The sequence below is a fragment of the Limulus polyphemus genome, unplaced genomic scaffold (genome assembly GCF_000517525.1).
Source record: "Limulus polyphemus unplaced genomic scaffold, Limulus_polyphemus-2.1.2 Scaffold81, whole genome shotgun sequence".
Lineage (NCBI taxonomy): Eukaryota > Metazoa > Arthropoda > Merostomata > Xiphosura > Limulidae > Limulus > Limulus polyphemus.
In genome coordinates, this window is record NW_013665691.1 from 887376 (window position 1) to 906992 (window position 19617).

At 31.6% G+C, this 19617-nt stretch overlaps 1 protein-coding gene across 6 annotated transcripts in view; it reads left to right on the forward strand.

Annotated features, from left to right (window-relative positions):
* The window catches only part of LOC106467559 (CUGBP Elav-like family member 4), a 477292-nt gene extending 460250 nt beyond the window's left edge, over positions 1-17042 (forward strand). For 5 of the 6 annotated variants that reach the window (XM_022396447.1, XM_022396438.1, XM_013927923.2 and 2 more), the window contains 5 exons: positions 2848-2919; positions 4646-4726; positions 5967-6110; positions 9461-9615; positions 14645-17042. In XM_022396447.1, coding sequence (XP_022252155.1) covers positions 2848-2919; positions 4646-4726; positions 5967-6110; positions 9461-9588 — 425 coding nt within the window. In that variant the 3' untranslated portion in view covers positions 9589-9615; positions 14645-17042. Of the gene's footprint in view, positions 1-2847; positions 2920-4645; positions 4727-5966; positions 6111-9460; positions 9616-11579; positions 11649-14644 lie in introns of all 6 variants that reach the window. The other variant, XR_002612565.1, reaches the window with a different exon arrangement.
* The last annotated feature ends 2575 nt before the right edge of the window (positions 17043-19617 follow it).

Here is a 19617-nt window from a genome sequence, read left to right on the forward strand (position 1 = left end):
GTGGTTGAGTGGTGTCTGGGGCACTGCAACACACCACTTTCACCTTGAATTCCTGTAGATGGATGGTTGAGGTGGACCCCCAGTGTCAATCGGCTGGTTCTGTTGGGCTAGTGTCAACTGAGAACCAGTGTAGGGCATTCACAACGGGTGTTGTGGACATTGTGTCTGATGCTGGTGTTTGGGTATAGTGCTCACAAAACCCTGGCATTGCTGCAGGGTCTTTGTTTAGCATTGTAGTGCATCTCCTCGTAGGACCCCATGGTGGGTGGGATCAGTGGACACTTAATTTTTCTCCTTTCATTATGGATCCCCCAAATCCTCAAAAAATAAGATAGTAAAATGAACAGCTAATTGGTAAACAACCACGTCTTGAAGACTCTGATCAGCAATCTTCAACCCATTCTGAACCTGTACCTCGTTTTTTGATCTTACATTCCTTGTCAGACAAACCTTTAGGTCAAATGTCTCCCCTTTTTTATTCAGAAGGGATTAGAGGAGTTTGCTGAATCTCCAAAGTCAGTTATGAAGTTACGTTCTGGGGACATCTTTGTGGAAACATCTACACCTAAACACAGTGAATACCTCCTGAATTGAAAGGTCTTTGGGGATATGCCCATTGAGGTTACTCTCCATGCTACTTTGAATTCCTCATGAGGAGTTATTGTTGAGAAGGATTTGAAGAACATCTCTGAGTCAGAGATCCTCGCTGCTTTCTACAGTGCGACATATCTCCACTCATAAAGAAGGAATTATGCTGCCTATCAATGTTCTTATTTTGACATTTACATCGCGACATCCACCTGCCACTGTCAAGGCAGGTTGTTTGAACTGTAAGGTACTGCCATATATTCCCAACCTTCTCAGATGTTTCCAGTGTCAGAGGTTCGTTCATTCAAAGGCATCATTTCATGGTTCTGTGACGTGTGCGTGCTCGTTGTGGTGCAAAGACCACAACACCTACGAGTGCAAACTGGACCCTCACTGCATTAATTATAGTGGTTCCCACCCCCTTTACTATCGATCTTGTCCTAAATGTGTGGAGGAGAAAGAGGTACAGCATTTAAAACCTGTTAATGTTTCTTACTCTGAGGCTTGGGAGTTATTGTCCCCTCTCCACCTCGGGCATATGCCACTGCACTACACACTACTGCTACAGTGGGAATGCAGATGGATCTTTCCGTGCCTCCATCAGAGTCTTTTTCGCATCATGTGAAGAGTCTTTTGCCCTCAATGGATAGTCCGAGTTGACAAGTGAACATCTACTCCTATCTCTATCCCCACCATTTCGTCCAGTGACTGCCTGGATCCACCTCCTATGGCCCCGGCTTCCGGTGTCTGCTCTGGTCCATTTTGTTCAGCCCTGAGATGCAGAACAATTATTCGTTCATGCCCTCAGTCACTGGAATCTAAGTCTAATGACAGAGATCTACCCATTCAACCAAGGGTAGGATCCATGAAGGTCAACAGATCTCCATCTAGTAAAGAAAAATGGCGTGGTTGTAAACAGAAAGATTCTCCACCGAGTTCTCCTCCACCTAAGTAAAAATGGCCACTTTGATTCAGTGGAACTGTTGAGGATTTCGTTCTAATCTGGATAACATTAAGGCCCTGATCAATTCCTATCATCCCATGTATCTTTCCTTACAGGAAACTTTCCTGAAACCTGCCGATACAGTCACCTTTCAGCAGTTTTTTTTATACTGGAATGACAGGTTGTGTGATGGATGAGTGCATGGAGGTGTGGCACTACTGGTCAACCAGCAGATACTCACCTTGGAGGCCGTATCCATTCGTGTTTCCTTGGGTCGTACCATCACTCTTTGTTCTCTACCTGTCTCCTGGAGCAACTTATGATCAATCAGACCTTACAAATGGGCTCTATGTCAACGACTTCAACATCTCGTGTTGGTCATTGAACATAAGGTTTATTGAGCAGCAGCTTCAGACTGCCCTCAATTGCTTGTTGAAGTGGACCACAGCAAATGGTTTTACCTTTTCTTTTTCCAAAACCAGTTGCATACATTTTTGAGACCAATTGGGCCTACACCCCGATCCTGAGCTCTATCTTTATGATGTTGTTCTTCCTGTGGTTCCTGAAGCAATGTTCTTGGGGCTTATCTTTGACCGTAAGCTTACTTTCATTCCTCACATAAAGCAGCTGTGTGTCAAGTGTGCAAGGGCACTGAACATCTTCCATGCCCTCTCTTCCACCTCTTGGAGAAAGGATCGGTGTTCTATGTTCAAGATCTGTCATTCCCTCATTCGATCCAAACTGGACTAGGGATCTGTGGTTCTGCCAGGACCTTCGCCTTGAAGATGCTGGAATTCATTCACCATCTGCAACTTTCTCTACAGTATGCTACCAAGCTTTGATCCTTACCACAGCATCCCCGGGGCTTATGTCTTTCTTCCTCAGTGGGCCATGCTCTTTCAACATTTCTCAAACAACCATGCTTTTCTCATGGTGTTCAAGGGTGGGATCACCTCAAAATATGTATTTGTTGGTAGACGGAAAGCAAACTGCAAATGTTGTTTACGGAGAAGCTTTGTTATAATTGTAAAATTTTGAGATAAAGTTTATGTTCAAGTTATTACTTTGAAATATATGATTGCTATTGAACTTACATTGTTTTAATTAAGTTTAAACATTCCCTGTCAGTTTACTGGTATTTCAGCTTGTGAAGAATAAAATTATCTATTATGTATATTAGTGAAATTTAAAATCCTGTTTTGTTTTAAGTGCATGAAACATAGTTAAAAACTTTTACAGCAAACATTTTGAGTTTTTTCAAAATAGAAATCTGTAGCAGGTGGTAAGTCCTGAATTTTTTGTTTTGTTTTTTATAGCCCAAGCGATACCCAATGGCGATGCTCTCCAACCTGCCGCATATCCAAGTCTGCAGCCGTATCCAGGCATCCGTAAGTAGATTTAACTTATAAAAGAGCACACTATCTTGATTTATGTTATCTGTTTACAGATCAGAGGAAATTATTCATTGGTTATGGATTTGCTGTTTTTTGTTGGACTTCCCTTGCCTCTTAACCTCTTTAGATTAGCACATTATACTTCTTCACACACATTCAAAATAGGAGTTGTATCTGAAAGTCTGTACAGTAACATCAAGAATTGTAGCTTTGTACTTGTAGCAAGTAATTAGCATTATACTTATGGGGAAAATACTGTGATGATAACTGGTGAATGAAGTTAATATTAAAGATAGAAATATTTGTACCTTATCTTTTATTGTACCATTCTTTCTTCTTGTTTTTCATATAAAATTACTTTAGTACAAAGACAAATCTTGTTGCTGGGTTAATTTGGAATATCTTCCATTAACAAGAAAATCATTGTAGTAAGCCTATAATACATGTGTGTTTATTTATTTAGGTTAACCCAAATAGGCAACCTTACAGAAAGTATACAAACATGCATTAGATGGGTAATTAGTTTCAAATTAATCTTGTTTAATTTAAACACTGGAAGAATTATGTTTTAAAACTATTCTTTTAGTAATTATTATTTTGACTTTACTGCTACCATGTGGTAAAAAACTGCCTTGTTTAATTAATTTCATTTAAGAATATGCAACAACTAGCCTAAGGATTGTCTCATTTAACACTGTTTCTAGTGTAAACTAAAACTTCCAACTGACAGCTTGCACAGACGAGACAGTTGTATTGTATCTAAACAAACTTCATATTCACCTTGGTTTGTTACATCAATCCATTATATTTAGTCATAACTGATGTCTCAAATTAGGCAAGGTGGGGTGTTGTATCATTAAATATTGTAGTTATTTACCCAAAGTTTTAATTTTGTATAACATCCAAACGTTTGAGTATCCACAGGAAAAAATTAAGATTTCAAAAGAAAAGTATTTTTGTGTATTTATTACTATTATTATTTTTGGAGTTGTGGTTGATGTTTTCAGTTTCAGGAATCAGATCAATTCAGATACAACAATAAAAACTTGTATGGGGTTTTACCATTAACTTCTGATCAAAGCAAGCTGCCTACATAGATCAGAATTAACAATATACTCAGTAATGATAATAGGTAATTAAATATACTATTAAAACTTACCTTACTTACAATGATTAGAATGCCTTGTTTTATCAGTTGGGTACCCCAGCTGTTAACAGTACTTTTGACAGTGAACCCCAGACCCATTTCCTCAGATTGGCCTGTGGCCCTCTTACATGCCCCTTTTTTTTTTGTTTCCAGGCATATATCAAGGAGATTGTGATGATGGTTTAATTTGTATATCATGTTTTTCTTTAGATTAGCTAGTATGTCAATAAATTTATTACTTGTTAAATGGGATATTTTTGTAGTATTGATATTTCTCGACAGTTTATACTTTTGTGAGAGGTTATTAGTCAGAAACCTGATTATCATTGGTATTAATGACAACAATTTAATTCTCTTAAACATCTTATGCTGCAACAAAATAAAGTTTTAATCAATAAAATACATTTCCAAAATGTTGGTTGCAAGTTCTTTATTTTTATCCCATTAAATACTAATTTACTAGTTTCAGATCATCCTGTCTGTATGTAGTTGTATATATATGTGTTCCATTTATCATTTACTTATGACTTTATAATTTTTGGTAATAATGCTATTAAACTATTTCATCACTAGCTGCTTACCCAGCAGGATATGGCCAGTTTGCACAGGCTCTGACACAGCAACCGACCATTGTTCAGCAAACACAAAGAGAAGGTGAGATAACATATGTTTTATGGTTGATTTTTAGTCACTTGCACCATATTTATTTACGGTTAAGTTATAGTTCCATAGACTTGTATTTGTGATGTTTTTTATTGCCTTTCTTCTTCTACCCTCTCCACTTCCTCAGATATTGAAGTTTGTAGTTATGAACATTGTGACCATCACCTTGTTGGTTTTCAAGAGATTTTATTTAACTCATCTTAACTTCCAATTTGACCAAGCTACCTACTTAGATCAAAATTAAAATCAACCTAGTAATGTGTATAGCTAATTATATTTTTTGTTATGCTATTACTTGTAAAGATTAAAATGCATTTTTTCATCAGTTTGGAAATTTTGCTGTTAACAGTACTTTTGGCTGTAACCCAAAAATATCTTACAAGGTTCAGCCATCTTAGGAGCTTTGATTTAAAATAAGACCCAAAAGAGTTTTGGTTCTTATTTTAAGTCTATTATACTTTATATGTGATCCTTTGTGCTAACTCTTTTATCAAATTAGGAGATTTGAGTTAGTCCTACATCTATTTGCTAAGCTAACAATGCAAAACATTATAATAAACGTATAATAATAAAACTAGATATATTAAAAACTCTAACCAATACCGTTAATGAAAGTAACATTAAATGAAAAATAAAGAATACCTTACTTATGGGACAGGCAAACTAGTTATTAGCTTCAAGTACTGTAATAGATTTAACGTATGTTAAATGACATAGCATCATTATTACATATATATATATTACAGATTTCTTTTCACTTTCAACAGATGTAAAATCTGTGCAGGTAGTTCTTTTCTAGTACTCCAGAACTGAGCAGGATGAGAATTTATCTTTGTTCCTAGTTAACAGTACAATCTGTATTTTTATTTTTGAAAGTAGCAATCTTGTGGCACCATGATTTTACTTAATTCACTGACCCATATATATATCAAAGAAACAGAACCTTTTTTTTTCTTGGTTCAGAATGTACTTCCAATATCTAAAATAAGTTCCTGATATTAATATTAGCTGTAAACATTACATCAAGAAGCTAGTACTGTAAATAAGGCATGTAAGTAAATATAAGAATCCAGTTGGCTCACAGTTTTAGGCCAGTAGTATTTTTATGTAACTATACAGTAATGTGTTTTTTGAACCTTAAAGGTTTCTTTTATCACTTTACTGAAAGCTAATATTTGTAGTTACTTCTAGTAAATACAAGCACTAATGATTTGTTTTGATTTTTTTATAGGACCAGAAGGCTGTAATCTGTTTATTTACCACTTACCACAAGAATTTGGTGATGCTGAGCTTATCCAGATGTTCTTGCCATTTGGTAATGTGATCAGTGCCAAGGTGTTCATTGACCGTGCCACTAATCAGAGTAAATGTTTTGGTAAGTGTATTTCACAGGACTTTCCAGAAATTTTGTTATTGTTGAAACTTAAAGCAACACACATTTTTTGAAGGAGAAGGAAGAATAATTAACTTCATAGAAAAGTATCTGTTGCGCAAGCCGTGAGTTCATAATTGACTGTAATATACATAGTGATTTAGATTACGTGTGTTTTATTTAAAAACTTTGTATTTTCTATAAAACAAACAAAATGGCTGGGTTGAATTTTAGTGAAAGCAATAGTTTCATTTATCTGGCAGCACTTTTGTCATATCAACCACACAGTGAACACAACATCTGCTATGAAAAATGATTTTATCAACAACTTTCAGGCCTTGCAGTGAAATTTTTAAAGTCTATAAAAAACCTTTATTTTCTTTTTTGTATTTTATTTCCTTAAATTTTTTTCAAAATAAGCCAAAAACCTATAAGTTTGAAAGTACACCTATTAGAACTAAAACGTATTATGCATTTTGTTATTTGAGCATGTGTTATTCTTATTTGAATTGCACTTGAATAATCAGTAAAGACAGGAAAAATAACATATGTCTTTTTTTATACTTGTTGTGCCTGGTATGGCCTGGTGGTTATGATGTTTGACTCACCATCTGCAGGTTTCAGGTTCAAATCCCATCACCGAACATGCTTGCCCTTTCAGCCATAGGAGCATTATAATGTGATGATCAATTCCATCTTTCATTGGTAAAAGAATAGCCCAAGAGTTCATGATGGGTGTTATTGACTAGTTGCCTTCCCTCTATAGTATCACTTCTAATTTAGCACAGATAATCTTTGAGTATGTTAGTTGTTAGTTGAACCTTGTTTACTGTAAGTTGAAACCAATTACTCGCATTACCTGTAATAAAATATATATAGGCTATGAACAAGAAAGTGTTCAAAGATACCAAATAATACTTAGTATTGGCTTCATCATAAAAAATACCTGCATTCAGGATTATACAGATATTGCTGAAAATTATCCCATCATCATGTATCCTTTACGATGTACACATCAGATTGTGCTACGGTCAACTCTGCCATGTTATACTTGAACCTAATTAATAATTTCTTTTTAAATTGTCAATTTTGTTCATTTTCATGGTATCAGAAGCATTACCACCAGTCAGCCCCACATTTGTATTTTGTCTTTGTTGGATAAGATGGCATTTAACATTATGATGACGGATAAACATATGTGAAGATATAAATTCATAGTTTGTAGTCAAAGGTTGTAGTTAGTGAAATATGCTTTGCAGTTGAGAATCAAACTGACATCCAGAATGTTAACAACATGAAAAAAGTTCTCAAAAACATAACATTAAATACCCCAAATATTTGAATCCCAAATTTTGGTTCAAATATTTGTTAACTCTTTCCATACCCTTCATTCATCATTTTACCAAGTTATATTCAAAATCTAATTAAACTACTTTATTTTCATAGTATAAGAATAAACTTGGCATCAAAACATAGCTAATAAACCAGTGTTGAATATTATACAGGTTTTAGGTTCTTAATTCTATAAAGAAATATTTTTTTAAATCTTGAATTTCTCCTACTATGGGAATTGTGACATTTGCTATTATGTTTTTCCTCTTCTCTAATTTATTTACCACCCTTCCGAGAAGTATGAAATTTAACATAAATTACTCATTATAATATTGTTATTATTCAGGCAAAGCATAATTTTTACAGCCTTCAATCTTATTTGGTTACAGAGCAATAAACTAGAAAATCAGACCTGTTTTGCCTTGCCCACCTGTCAAACCCTCTTTTGCAAATTGCCAATAGTTCTGTCTGACAAATAATACTATATTATTTATAATCAACAGAAAGCCCACATTTAAAGCTATCAAATGATATATTATATTACATTGTTTTCTGTACAGACTGTTGTCTATTTTTCTTCCAGTTCAAATTTTATGCCCATGAGAAACACAGCGACGAGCTTAACTGCATTATTAACAGCTCTTATTGCATAGACAGAAAGCCAGAAAATTATAGATAATTATAGGAATTTGTCTGATTTTTTGTAGGTTATTATTCTGTGTTCTTAGATGCATTATTTAATCAAATAAAAATTAGTTAGTGTAGTGGTATCATTAGTATAAAAAGAAGGGTTAAGTTTCATCATCAGTCAACAGCAAAAAAAGAAGATAACCCAAGTAAGTTCTGTATGTCTTTTTTTTCATGTCTATTTATTTATTAATTAAATTTATTAACTAAAATGTAAAAATTAGAAACTTGTGTTATATTAGGTAAAATAAAGAAAAAATAATAATTTTTCACTAGGTATACTCGCAAGTAGCTCATAGTTACATAATTCGATAGGATAACATATGATACGCATTCACTGAGTGATTTACAACTTGTATGGTGGGATTATTAGTTAGACACAGTTCTGTTGCCTTATTCTCTGTGTTGATCAAGTAGAACTGATATAAATTTAACACTTCATACTAACAGAAAATGTTGGAACCCGTAATGATGTACATTACCATGCAATTGGTCATTCTCTTACAACATTGTTAAGGTTGTAACCTCTAAATATTGTCTACTCAGCCGTTGAAGGACGTTGCTATTGTTTATTGGTTCCAACACACAAAGTTGTAGCAATAATCCCATGGGGAAAAGTAGAATGTCTGCTATAGAACAACAAAGGAACAAAGATAAGTAGACAAAAATAACTTGTTGGTTTTCTGGGCCACATATTCATGCAAAACCTGCATAGAATCAGACAAAATGAAAAATTTTGAATATTCCTATATTTATAAAATAAAGTGGAAAATATATAGTGTCCCTTTATACTACACAGCCTGTTACGTGCTTTTCATGCCCATTCAATCCCCTTTATATATATATATATATATATATATATTTCTGTGTTAAGTGTACAACATTAATATTAGGCACAGTATACTCATTTTGAAGGTTCTTGTTAAAACTATTGAGGTATAGTAAACACATGTTTATGATATTTTTTCAACTCAAAGTGAGTTGCAAAAGGTAATAAAAAACAACTTGTAGGTTTCAGTAAATTTAGCAAATGAAATGTACTTTGGTTATACTATAATTTAATATTGTTTAACAGTATTATTAGTTAAATTTGCTAGGTATTTCTGTAGACCTGATTTGGATAAATCAATAAATTTTCAGTTTATTAAGTCCTTATTATATATCTTTCACAATCTGTTGTTGGACAAAAATACTCAACCCGGCACAATCAAAATAATATTTTCAATTTTATTGTTGTGGTGCTGTAGAAAAAACCTTCTGTATCCAGAATGGGTACTTTATGTTTGTATCTTTGGAAAACATATTTAAGTATTAGTTAAAATTATGTATTACAGGATTTGTGAGTTTTGACAACCCCACCAGTGCCCAGGCGGCCATCCAAGCCATGAATGGCTTTCAGATTGGAATGAAACGTCTTAAGGTCCAGTTGAAGCGACCCAAGGATGCCAACAGGCCATATTAAACCCAGGGCCAACTTTTTAAATTCAAGGTAATGAAAACAAATGTTATAAACATTTGGACACAAACTAACTTTGTTTCAAACAATTATTTAGTTATCTAACCAGTTTGATTAGAAGAATAATTGATATGGTAGTTAACCATTTGGCTATTGCATAGGAGTCATGCTCATGAGGAAATATTAACTCATTTAAATAATCATATCTAGCTACCTTTAAGTATTTATACTTTCTTTTCAGAATTGTAATAGTATATGAACCATGTTACCAAGCTATTAATGTTATAAAACAAAAGCTGTCTTGTCTCATTTCTGAGGGCTAATGTACTGTGAATAAATGAGAATCACACTATTTAGCAATTTATTGAAGTGACAACCAGTGATAGTAAAGTACAAAATACTGAAAAAAACATATTGTTAATATAAAACATTTGGAACATGTAGTTCTATTAAAATTCATTTCTGATGTTTTCTCAGTGATGAAAGTTGGATTATGGAAAGCTTAATGCACATGGTTCCCACAAACATATAAAATTAGGTGAAGTTGGGGAGATTGTAAATAGCCAGGAAAATGGAAGAAATTGAGCTATTGGTCAGAGAAATCAATTTTTTCTGTTATGGAACATGAAATATGAAAAATAAATATCTGAAAGTGAAATACATAATTTAATATTTGAAGTAAAATATATTATAATCATGGGAAAAAAAAGAAAACATCAGAAAATATTTTCCATTTATTGCAGTTGTCACTTGAAAATTCAAATATTTTTCAGTGTACAACGTGGGCTATAGCAACATTTAATAGCACTGAATGGGGATTGGTAACTGGCCATACTGATCTGAACAGTAAAATTTATCATGCTAAAGTGAGACATTTCACCATAATATAATGGAAATCTTTTCTTGGCAAGTTTTGTAGTGCTGTCAGGAAAATGAATATAAAAATTTGTGTGAGAATCCAAATGTGAGATCTAAAACATGATTTGGAAAGTATAAAAAAAACTTAAAATATTGCACAAATGTCAAACAAATTATAACTGGTTAGTAGAAAATGAAAAGCATCTCCAGGCTATTAAAAATTAATCTTCTTAAGAAGTGAAGCTTAAACTTGGTATTAAAAAAATAACCACTTCATTCAGTTAGGATTCTTGAAAAGTAGTGTATGAAGTTCAATTGAATTTTCATTTAAATTTCTTGTATGTGGTTAAGAAAAATGCCTACCTATCAAAAGTAGATAAACTCTCATAATGCTCTGTATTCAAATCAATCAATCCATAAAACATGCATCTTAATTTCTAGCTTTTTTTAATTCATTAAATCTGTTAATTAAAAGTTGGGTAGTTCTTGTTTTTAGAAATAAGTATGTGTGTGGATAGATAAACAATTTGCAAATTAGAATTTTATTTTAGTTTGAGAATAAGTTGAGAGTTTTATTATATGCCACTTAGCTTTGATTTTCTTGAGTTGTATTTGATTATTAGTAGTAGTAGTAGCAGTAATTTCCAACATATTTTTGTAGTACATTGATGAATGACTGAAGGTTTTTTGACTGTATTGTGATTAATAAAATATACGTTTTAGCAACTTACATAATGTTTTCAATTTATTTTAAAACAAAAATTACAAGTTCATCACATGTTAATGTATATCGTTCATTTGTACCCTTTGCTTGCCCACTTTGTCTCACAGTTGCCAGCAACATAGTCTTTATAGCAATACTTTACTTGTACTTGGATCAATATGTTTAGCTAACAGATATTAAGAAATTCGTTTTAGGGATAAAATAGTTCAATTTTTTTTGTGGTGGTTGTTTTCTATGTTTTCTTTACATAGTATTACACTCATAAATCAAAACTTACTGTTTTTATTCTTTATTAGAACATTTATTCATACAAAATTTTATTTATGTAGTAGTTTAACTCATGAAGATGCTTTAGGTCATGGCAAAAAAATCATTATCTTCACCCATATTTTCTCTTGGATTCTTTGGCCCCCAGTTGCCATGGGTACCAACAAGCTGCAAAAGCTATCTCCAGCTAGCGAATGGTGTAGGCCAGATACCTTGAGTAAGTGATTGACTGGCTAGCATGGTGTGTGGGTTCTTGGTTGTCATGCTGTTTCTTTTTTTCTGGATACTCAAACTAATCATTTTCCAAATCTAACTTGTTTTTTGTAAAATTTCTAGCAGTTTCCATAATGATGGTTGTTATCTTGTGTTAGTGTGATGTGGCAATGTCATGTTGTTGGTTTTTGTGTGTGAACTCATTAAATTACAATCTAGATGAACAACCATGAACACAGTTAAATACTGAGTTTGATAAAATAACAAGTTCTTGCCTGTTCCTTGAACCTACCTGTAACTTTATCTATGAAAATGTCAAAACATTTTTTCCTTCATTGTAAATTTGGTTCCTTAGAATAGTGATGTTGTAAAGTGGTTGTTAATTAATTTTTATAATTTAAATTTATGAAATTTAAATTATATTTAAATTTATGAAACATACACCAGTTGTTTGGTATGTATAACATTTGAAACATTTGTCCAAAAAAAAAGGGTGGTAACAAAACTTGTAGTATTCAATTAGGTGATATCTCGTGTATAAAAGTAACATACCATAGCGCAAACAAAAAACACTGAATTTTGTAACTTCATTTTTTCTTCTCTAAGATGCCTAGGAAATGTTTGTGTGAAGCAAGCTATAAAGTAACATGTAAAGGAGGAGTCATGTTACTAACATATACCCTGTTGAAAATTTTTCAACACCATTAAGCTTACAAATTTCCACTTTAATATCCGAAGTCTGTCTTTTTTGTATAAAGAATTGATGTTTCCAACTTTTAAAAATATACTAATGTAGGTTATTAGACAAGCTTTGATCTTATCTTTCTTTAGCTTAATCGTGTTCCTAAATTTCCTACAAACATACGTACTACCTTTTGAAGCATCTTCTTTAATGTGGTGCCAAAGTAATATTACATTTTTACATCAAGAAAACTTTTGAAGAAACTGATGGCAAAGAAAAGATAATTTTATTCTTGTTGATATCATACTAAGGTGATAATTACATTATTGGTTGACTAATAATGTCTGTGATTACTTTATTTGTTTATAAATCTTGTCGTGTTACATGTTTCAAACATTCAGATAATTTTTATGCAGTCTAGTTTGCTAATAACATACAATCATTATAGCTTGATTTGTATATTTAAACTTAACTGTGAGTTTTGGTACCTAATAAATTTAGATATATCTTATACTTTCTTGTCCAAAACTATGTGGTTGTAGGAGGAGTTTAGTACGTTCTTTTTTGCAATGATAGCATGTTTGAAGTTATAAGGAATACTTTTGTTGTTTTTATCCATAGCAAAAATAAGATCAATTTGTGTTTTTATGTTTTAACAATTAATCGTTAGTTTTCTGTTAAACTATAAAATATTTGGATTTTCAGAACGACATATTTTTGGCTTAATTTTTTTTTAGAATATTAGTAGTTTTAGTGTTGTGATTTCTGAAATCATATGAAATTGTTGAAGAAGAAAAAATTTGATGCCAAGCAGTGCTAACAGTTTCAATGAGAATAACTTGTATTCTTCTTTTAATTAGTATCATTGAGGTTTTGTTATATTTACAACAAACTACAAAGAAGACATTTTCTTTAATACATTATTATAAACTTAGTTGAACTGAAACAAGTGTTACAATACAAATTCTGTTGTGTTTCTCATAGTTAACTAATGAACTTATTGAAACTTACTGTTGGATTTAAGGTCAGTTTCAGACTAGCATTTGAAACCTGTAATGCATCCTAAGTGCACTCATTCTCAATTCTAAACTTGCACAACATTTTATTACACTTCAGAAATGTGTTTGATAACAAGTATCAAAAGATTAAAGCTTACTTTTGGAAAATACATTCAAGAAAATTTTAAATCTTTACATAGAAAGAGTGCTATTCTGTATTTGGTAAATCTAAATATGAACTGAAAGAGATGATGGCAACAACCTTATTCAAACATTGACAGATTATGTTAGTAAGAAACTAACAGAAAATTCATTCAGTTCTAAAACACTCAAATCTTGTAAGTCATGCAACTAAAAACATGTTACGCTTGTAGTAGTTTTAGAAACTTTATAAACCTGTACTTCATTAATCTTTTCAATAAATCTTTTCCGTATTGAATGTTTCCTCTTTGGGCAAATAAAAATTATATTGTGTAACATAAATAAACTCAATTTAATGCTTTCCATCTTGGGTAAGCAAGATCCCTCATTATCTTAGCCAGTCCTGAGAGTCTAACTTCTTACGAAAAAGTTTAAAATGAAAGTTATATAAGATATTCTCTCTGTATTGATCAATTTTAGTAATAAAAAAGTACAGTAACCTATTGTTGTGTTGGTCAGGAGAGAGAATTAGATAAAATGTTTGAATTTTGTGTTCAGTAAAAAAAAGGTTGTGTTTCTTTTTTTTTTTTTTTTGAATATTTATGTAGTGTTTGTTTGTAAGAGTTTCTGTAAATACATGTACTAAAAAGGAAAGGTATACTAATATTTCTACTGTTTTGGTAAACCATAATAAAGATTAGGAGGAATATGTTGTCAAAAGCTATTAAAGATACACGTAAAGAATTAGTCTAGAGTTTTAGTTTATGGATTTTCTTTTTTTTATCTTACCCACTAAATAACAAATGACTATCTTTATAGATAGTTTCATTAATTTTTGAAAGTTTTTCTTTTGTATTACTATTTTGTACTTTTAGCTTAGTCTTTTTATTTAAGACTAAACTTAGTTCCTAAGCTGGCCAAAACTTGAAAGACATTATTGGGATTATAACCTAAAAATATTATTAACAATTAAGACACCAAAAAGAGATATTCAGTGCAATCTAATTGTCATAAGCTTAAGTTTTCTGGTGTACTAATTTTTAGCATTAAGTGTTTCTGGTCAGTTTGTTGTACAGGGTTGACATCTTTTAATGTGTATGCTACTTTTAAATTATTTTTGTTATGATCCATATAGTTAGCTTATTTTTTATCAGAAGTTCTTTATTATCATTATTACAGATGCCAAGATTTTGGAGAAGAGGCAGTTTTTATGGTGACTGAAGTTTAAGTGATCTTCATATATTTTTTCTTCACATTGCTGGTAAATGGACAAACCCCATCTTGAGAATCAGAAGAATAGACAAAAAAACCTTCCAAGTCTTAGGCCACAGTGCAGGTGGTCCTATTTATTCATATTTTCCCCAGTGTTTATGTAGCAAGCAAGTATCCAACTGTCAGGATATAGAACTAGCTGCACTCTCCCTCACCTTTTATTTATCTTCGTCATTTTTAAACAATATTCTGTACTTTTACAGTTTTAAAGTTATTTATTACTTATTCAGAAAGGTTAGTAATGATCATATGAGTTTCAGACAAAATTATGTGCTAGAAGAAAAAAAAAATTAATCTTGCAAGTTGACTGGTTTTACTTCATATCAAAGTGGCAGGTCAAATCTGCCCAGAACGTCAAAGAACGTCACTCCACGATGTGTAGATGCTAGGATGGTGAAGACCTTCCTGACTTGCATCAATACAATGAAGAGCTAGTGTTTACATCAGTAGAAGCTATCAATAAAGTGGATAGTTACTGTTTAACAAATATGAATGTACTGTCACCTGGAACCCACCAGGTTATTTGTTTCTGCTGTTCTGTAACCACAAATTTGAACAACCAAGGTTACTTTAATAGCCACTGCTTTCAAGATAACAGAGGTCAGTGACTGTATTACTTACTGACTACAAACAATTGTCATGATTTTTTAAAATGTCAAGTTATTCTTAGAATTATTATTCAATCGTAGTATTAGGAAATTCACTTTTGAAGTCTACTTAAAAATTGACACTGTGTACTGAAGAATTATATTTTTCTTGATCAAATGCTTATCAACTAGATATTATAGAACAGTAATGGTAACCTGAATTCATGCTCTTCTTTTTCTTTTTCAAAAGAATATTAGAATATATATATATTAAGTTTTCCATCTAATCAACAGAGTTTTATAAACTAGGAGAAATATAATAATGTAGCAAATAGTAGTTCTCCTTACTGAGTGTGTTTACATACGTTATGGAGATAAGGTGCATCTTGACTAAAAGATTCAGAAGTGTGAGCAGCTGATTGCTTGTATTAATAGCTTTATTTATTGAAAGAGTTCTTGTTTTTGTGACTAGTCAAACTTGAGCAATGCTAGTCAGGTAAGTAATTTAGTAGGACATTTATTTAATTTTGTCCATTATTTCTTACCTAACTCTTTTATTAAAAAAAGAAAAAGCTTCTGTTAGGAGGTTATTTTTTTCATATTATCTTGCCAAATCACCATTTTCTTTTTAAGTTCTACATGTATGTTACAAAAGGCAAGCGTATGTACAGTCATGTAATGAATGACATGTCATGTTGGAGTTATTTTATATCGTAATTCAGAATGTCAGTAGGCTCAGGTAACTAGTTGTTATTAATATAAGAACATGTATAAATACTGTTTGAAAGTTATCCACAACAGACTGTTGGTTATAGGTGCACAATTGTCTTTACAGAGAACAGGAAACGAAATTGATTATTGTAAAAGAAGGTTTTAGCTGAGAGAAGTTTAATCTTTCATACAAAGTCAAGCTGGTTTTTATTATGATATCAGTGTCACAGTCATGCTGACTTATCTTTTACCTCTTAATCATAGTAAATAGATTCAGGTAAGGGAAGAAGAAGTGTTTGTTCAATAAACTCATTTTATAAGAAATGCTGTTTATTTTTATTGGCACCTTGGGAGACTTTAACTATGCTTAAACTTATTCTTTGGATAACTAGTTCTGTCTCTTTACATTCCAGTGTTGATTACAAGAGAGAGTTACTTTTACTTCATTCCAGGTCTTTTGAAATGCTTGATAGAGTAGGCTTTTTTTATCGACAAATTAGCTAACAAAAATAAAGCTTTCAATAGTTACTTAACATTCTGCTTTTGGTTTTCTGGTATTATAACATTGAAAATCTAAAGTAGCTTATGTATCTATACTGCTAAGTCTGATAAGATACTATAAAGTGGCATAGTGTGCCACAACTGTTCATTCAAAACTGGTTATATAAAAAAGAACTGATACTAAAAACTGAAAATATGGAAGTAAGTTATTAATTTTATTTTAAGATATCTTTATGATAGCTAATGAAAGGTCAGTAGTTAGAGAAGATGGTGTGTCATCCAGGGAAATTAGAGAAATATTTAAAACTATAGAAGATGGGATCCCTAAATGTATAATAAGACTTGTAAGAGCAGTAGAAACCTTATCATAGTCATGAGAAACTATTTTAAAAGTCTGTCATTAGGTCTCCTTGCCATAGCTGTTAGATGCTAAAATGTTTATGGAAGGTAGTCTGTCATGTGTATCTTTATTGTGGCTGTGAAACTAAAAAAAAAACTGTGGGAAGCTAGTAAATAGACATTTTAATAGATTTAGTAGCAGGGTGAATATAAAGACCATTTGGAAGCTAGTAATCAGTCTTTTATACTTCTTGTGATATTTGAAATAAGTAATGCTCATTCGCTAAGAAAGAAAGCTTCTAATAATGATTTGAAAAAGAAGGATCCCAGTAAGACTTGAAAATATCAATATTTTAAGGATTAGTAGGAATTCCCGCTCAGAATTAATAAGTGCAGTATAGTTTATATATATATATATATAACTTTTTTTCATTAATCAACTGTGTATTCAGTGAAAAACCACCATAGCAGTGTAGTTGATACAGTAGGTCTTATTTTTAGAAATGAAAATGTTAATGTGTTCACGACTGTCTTATTTTCTATCAGGTGAGAAAATTATATTTCCATGGTTTTTTTAAATAATTTTATACAAAACGTTGTTAATCTAAACCGTAAAACACCTGTTGAACTGAACTGTTAAAGGCACTAATTATAATGATCTTTATTGTTCCCTTAGTGACAGCTGATCTTGTTATAAAACTGATTGCCTGCAGAGTGGTATATTTAGAAATTGGTTGTAATAATTCATCTGCCTGACCTAACAGAAGGAGACTATATTTTCACACTATACACAATAAATTGAAACTTCACTATTATTACCTTACCAAAGAAAAACAATTTGTAAAATGTATGTGACACGGTATTTCGCCGTGACAGTTTCATCAGGTGATCTGGTTGTTTAAAAAAAATGGCGTTAATAGAGTAAGATATCTTTTTTCGATTCTTTCTTTCTTTCTTTTTTTTTTTGCTTTTACAGAAAAATACAACCCTTGTGTTATTAAAAATCGTGTTCATTTCTGATGTTTTACTTATACTGATCACAGGAAGATCATGGCAAAAAGAAATTGATTCTATTTCAACATTTTTGACAATATGCTGTAGTGCCCGGGTAATTAATTTAGCAGTACAAAATAAGGAAATTAGAGCAATGGACAAATTAATTTGGAGATGAAAATCTTCAGTCCACGTGATTTTATTATCCCAAATGTTAGGTATATAAGATTCTACCTAAATTAAATCAGGATCATAATAATTGTTAATACTACAGATATTGAATTCATATTTACTTGTCGTCAGTTATATCCTGTCAGTGTTTTCGTTTCTTTTTTTTTTCCAGCTTTGTTATGGTAATATTTTATCATCTTAAATGGAGGTATTTTCATATACTGCTTGTATATAAGTTTTCATTTGTCATATATATATATATTTATAACAACCCCTTTCACTTCCAACTTAACACTGATTCCATTTCTTCTTACTGCATTAAAACAAACGGATCAAGACAGTCATTTGGGAACTATCTTTTTAACGCTTCAAAATAGTCCTCATCAAACTCTTTAAAAAATCGTTCCAAGGACTTGGTAACGAAATATAATAAAGTTTAGAAAAAGTTATGAGTTTTTGTGTTGTAAATTTAATTTTATTGGTGTGCCTTTTTTTCTTGATTTTTTATTATTTTTTTTTGCCATTTTCTGTTTTCTATAATAAATGCGTAGTTTTTAGTTTAAGCTTTTTTGTTTGTTGTTGTGTTTTGTTTTTGCAATGTCTTCTTCCGGCAACATTTATATCCACCCTTTTAAGTTGTTTTTTCAGAACACTCGATTTATGAATTTTGCTAGGTTTTATTTACTGTAAAATATCACTGCATGAACCGAGATTCCATTCATTACAGTGTACATATGATAGAGAAGTGTTTAGTTTAAAAAAAAAGTTAACACAAAATAATTATTAATATTTCCTATATAACACGACAAATTTTTTTTAAAGTCGTGTTAGTGAATCTACTCTGGTATTGGAAACAACAAATTTAGGTTATATTTTTAAATGCCCGAGATTACATAACATAGATTATACAGGGAGAAAACTACGCGAATTAGTGGTATAAATTTTAAGGTGGCAATTATTTGTTTGTTATATACAGGGAGCAAATTTACATTGGTGGGGTAGAGAACCATAATAAAATGTTACCAAAGTAAAAAAAAAATTAGGCTGTGCGTATAACCACTGTTATACCTATTTGCATTGGAGTGTAAATATCACGAGGGATTTGTTTTTATAGTAGCGAAATTGTGCTTATGTAACGCAAAGTAATCAGAACAATATTTGAATTTTTTGTTATTTTAATGAATACGACTACTTGTTATTATTAATAGAAATTAATAATTATTGTACACAAGTATTACGTTTCTAAATAAAATGTGTAACTGCGTATGCTTGCTGTCTATTAACACTTGCGATGCAAATGGCAATAAACGCGACCAGAAAATTAATTACGGCATAATACAAAATTACAAACGTCTAATGGGAGATTTGCGCCAACCAATGAAAATGCATCAAGGTATAGAAAGAGTTTCGTTATGTACTTGCCTTTAAGTATTATATATGTGTTTCAGTTTATACAGTTTGTTGGTCTCTTAAGTTGTTAGCCTATGTATAATATTTGACCTTCAATGAACGCACACAACACACGAATTAGCTAGAACTAGCTGCAGCGCCATCGCTTCTCTTAAAACTAATATAACG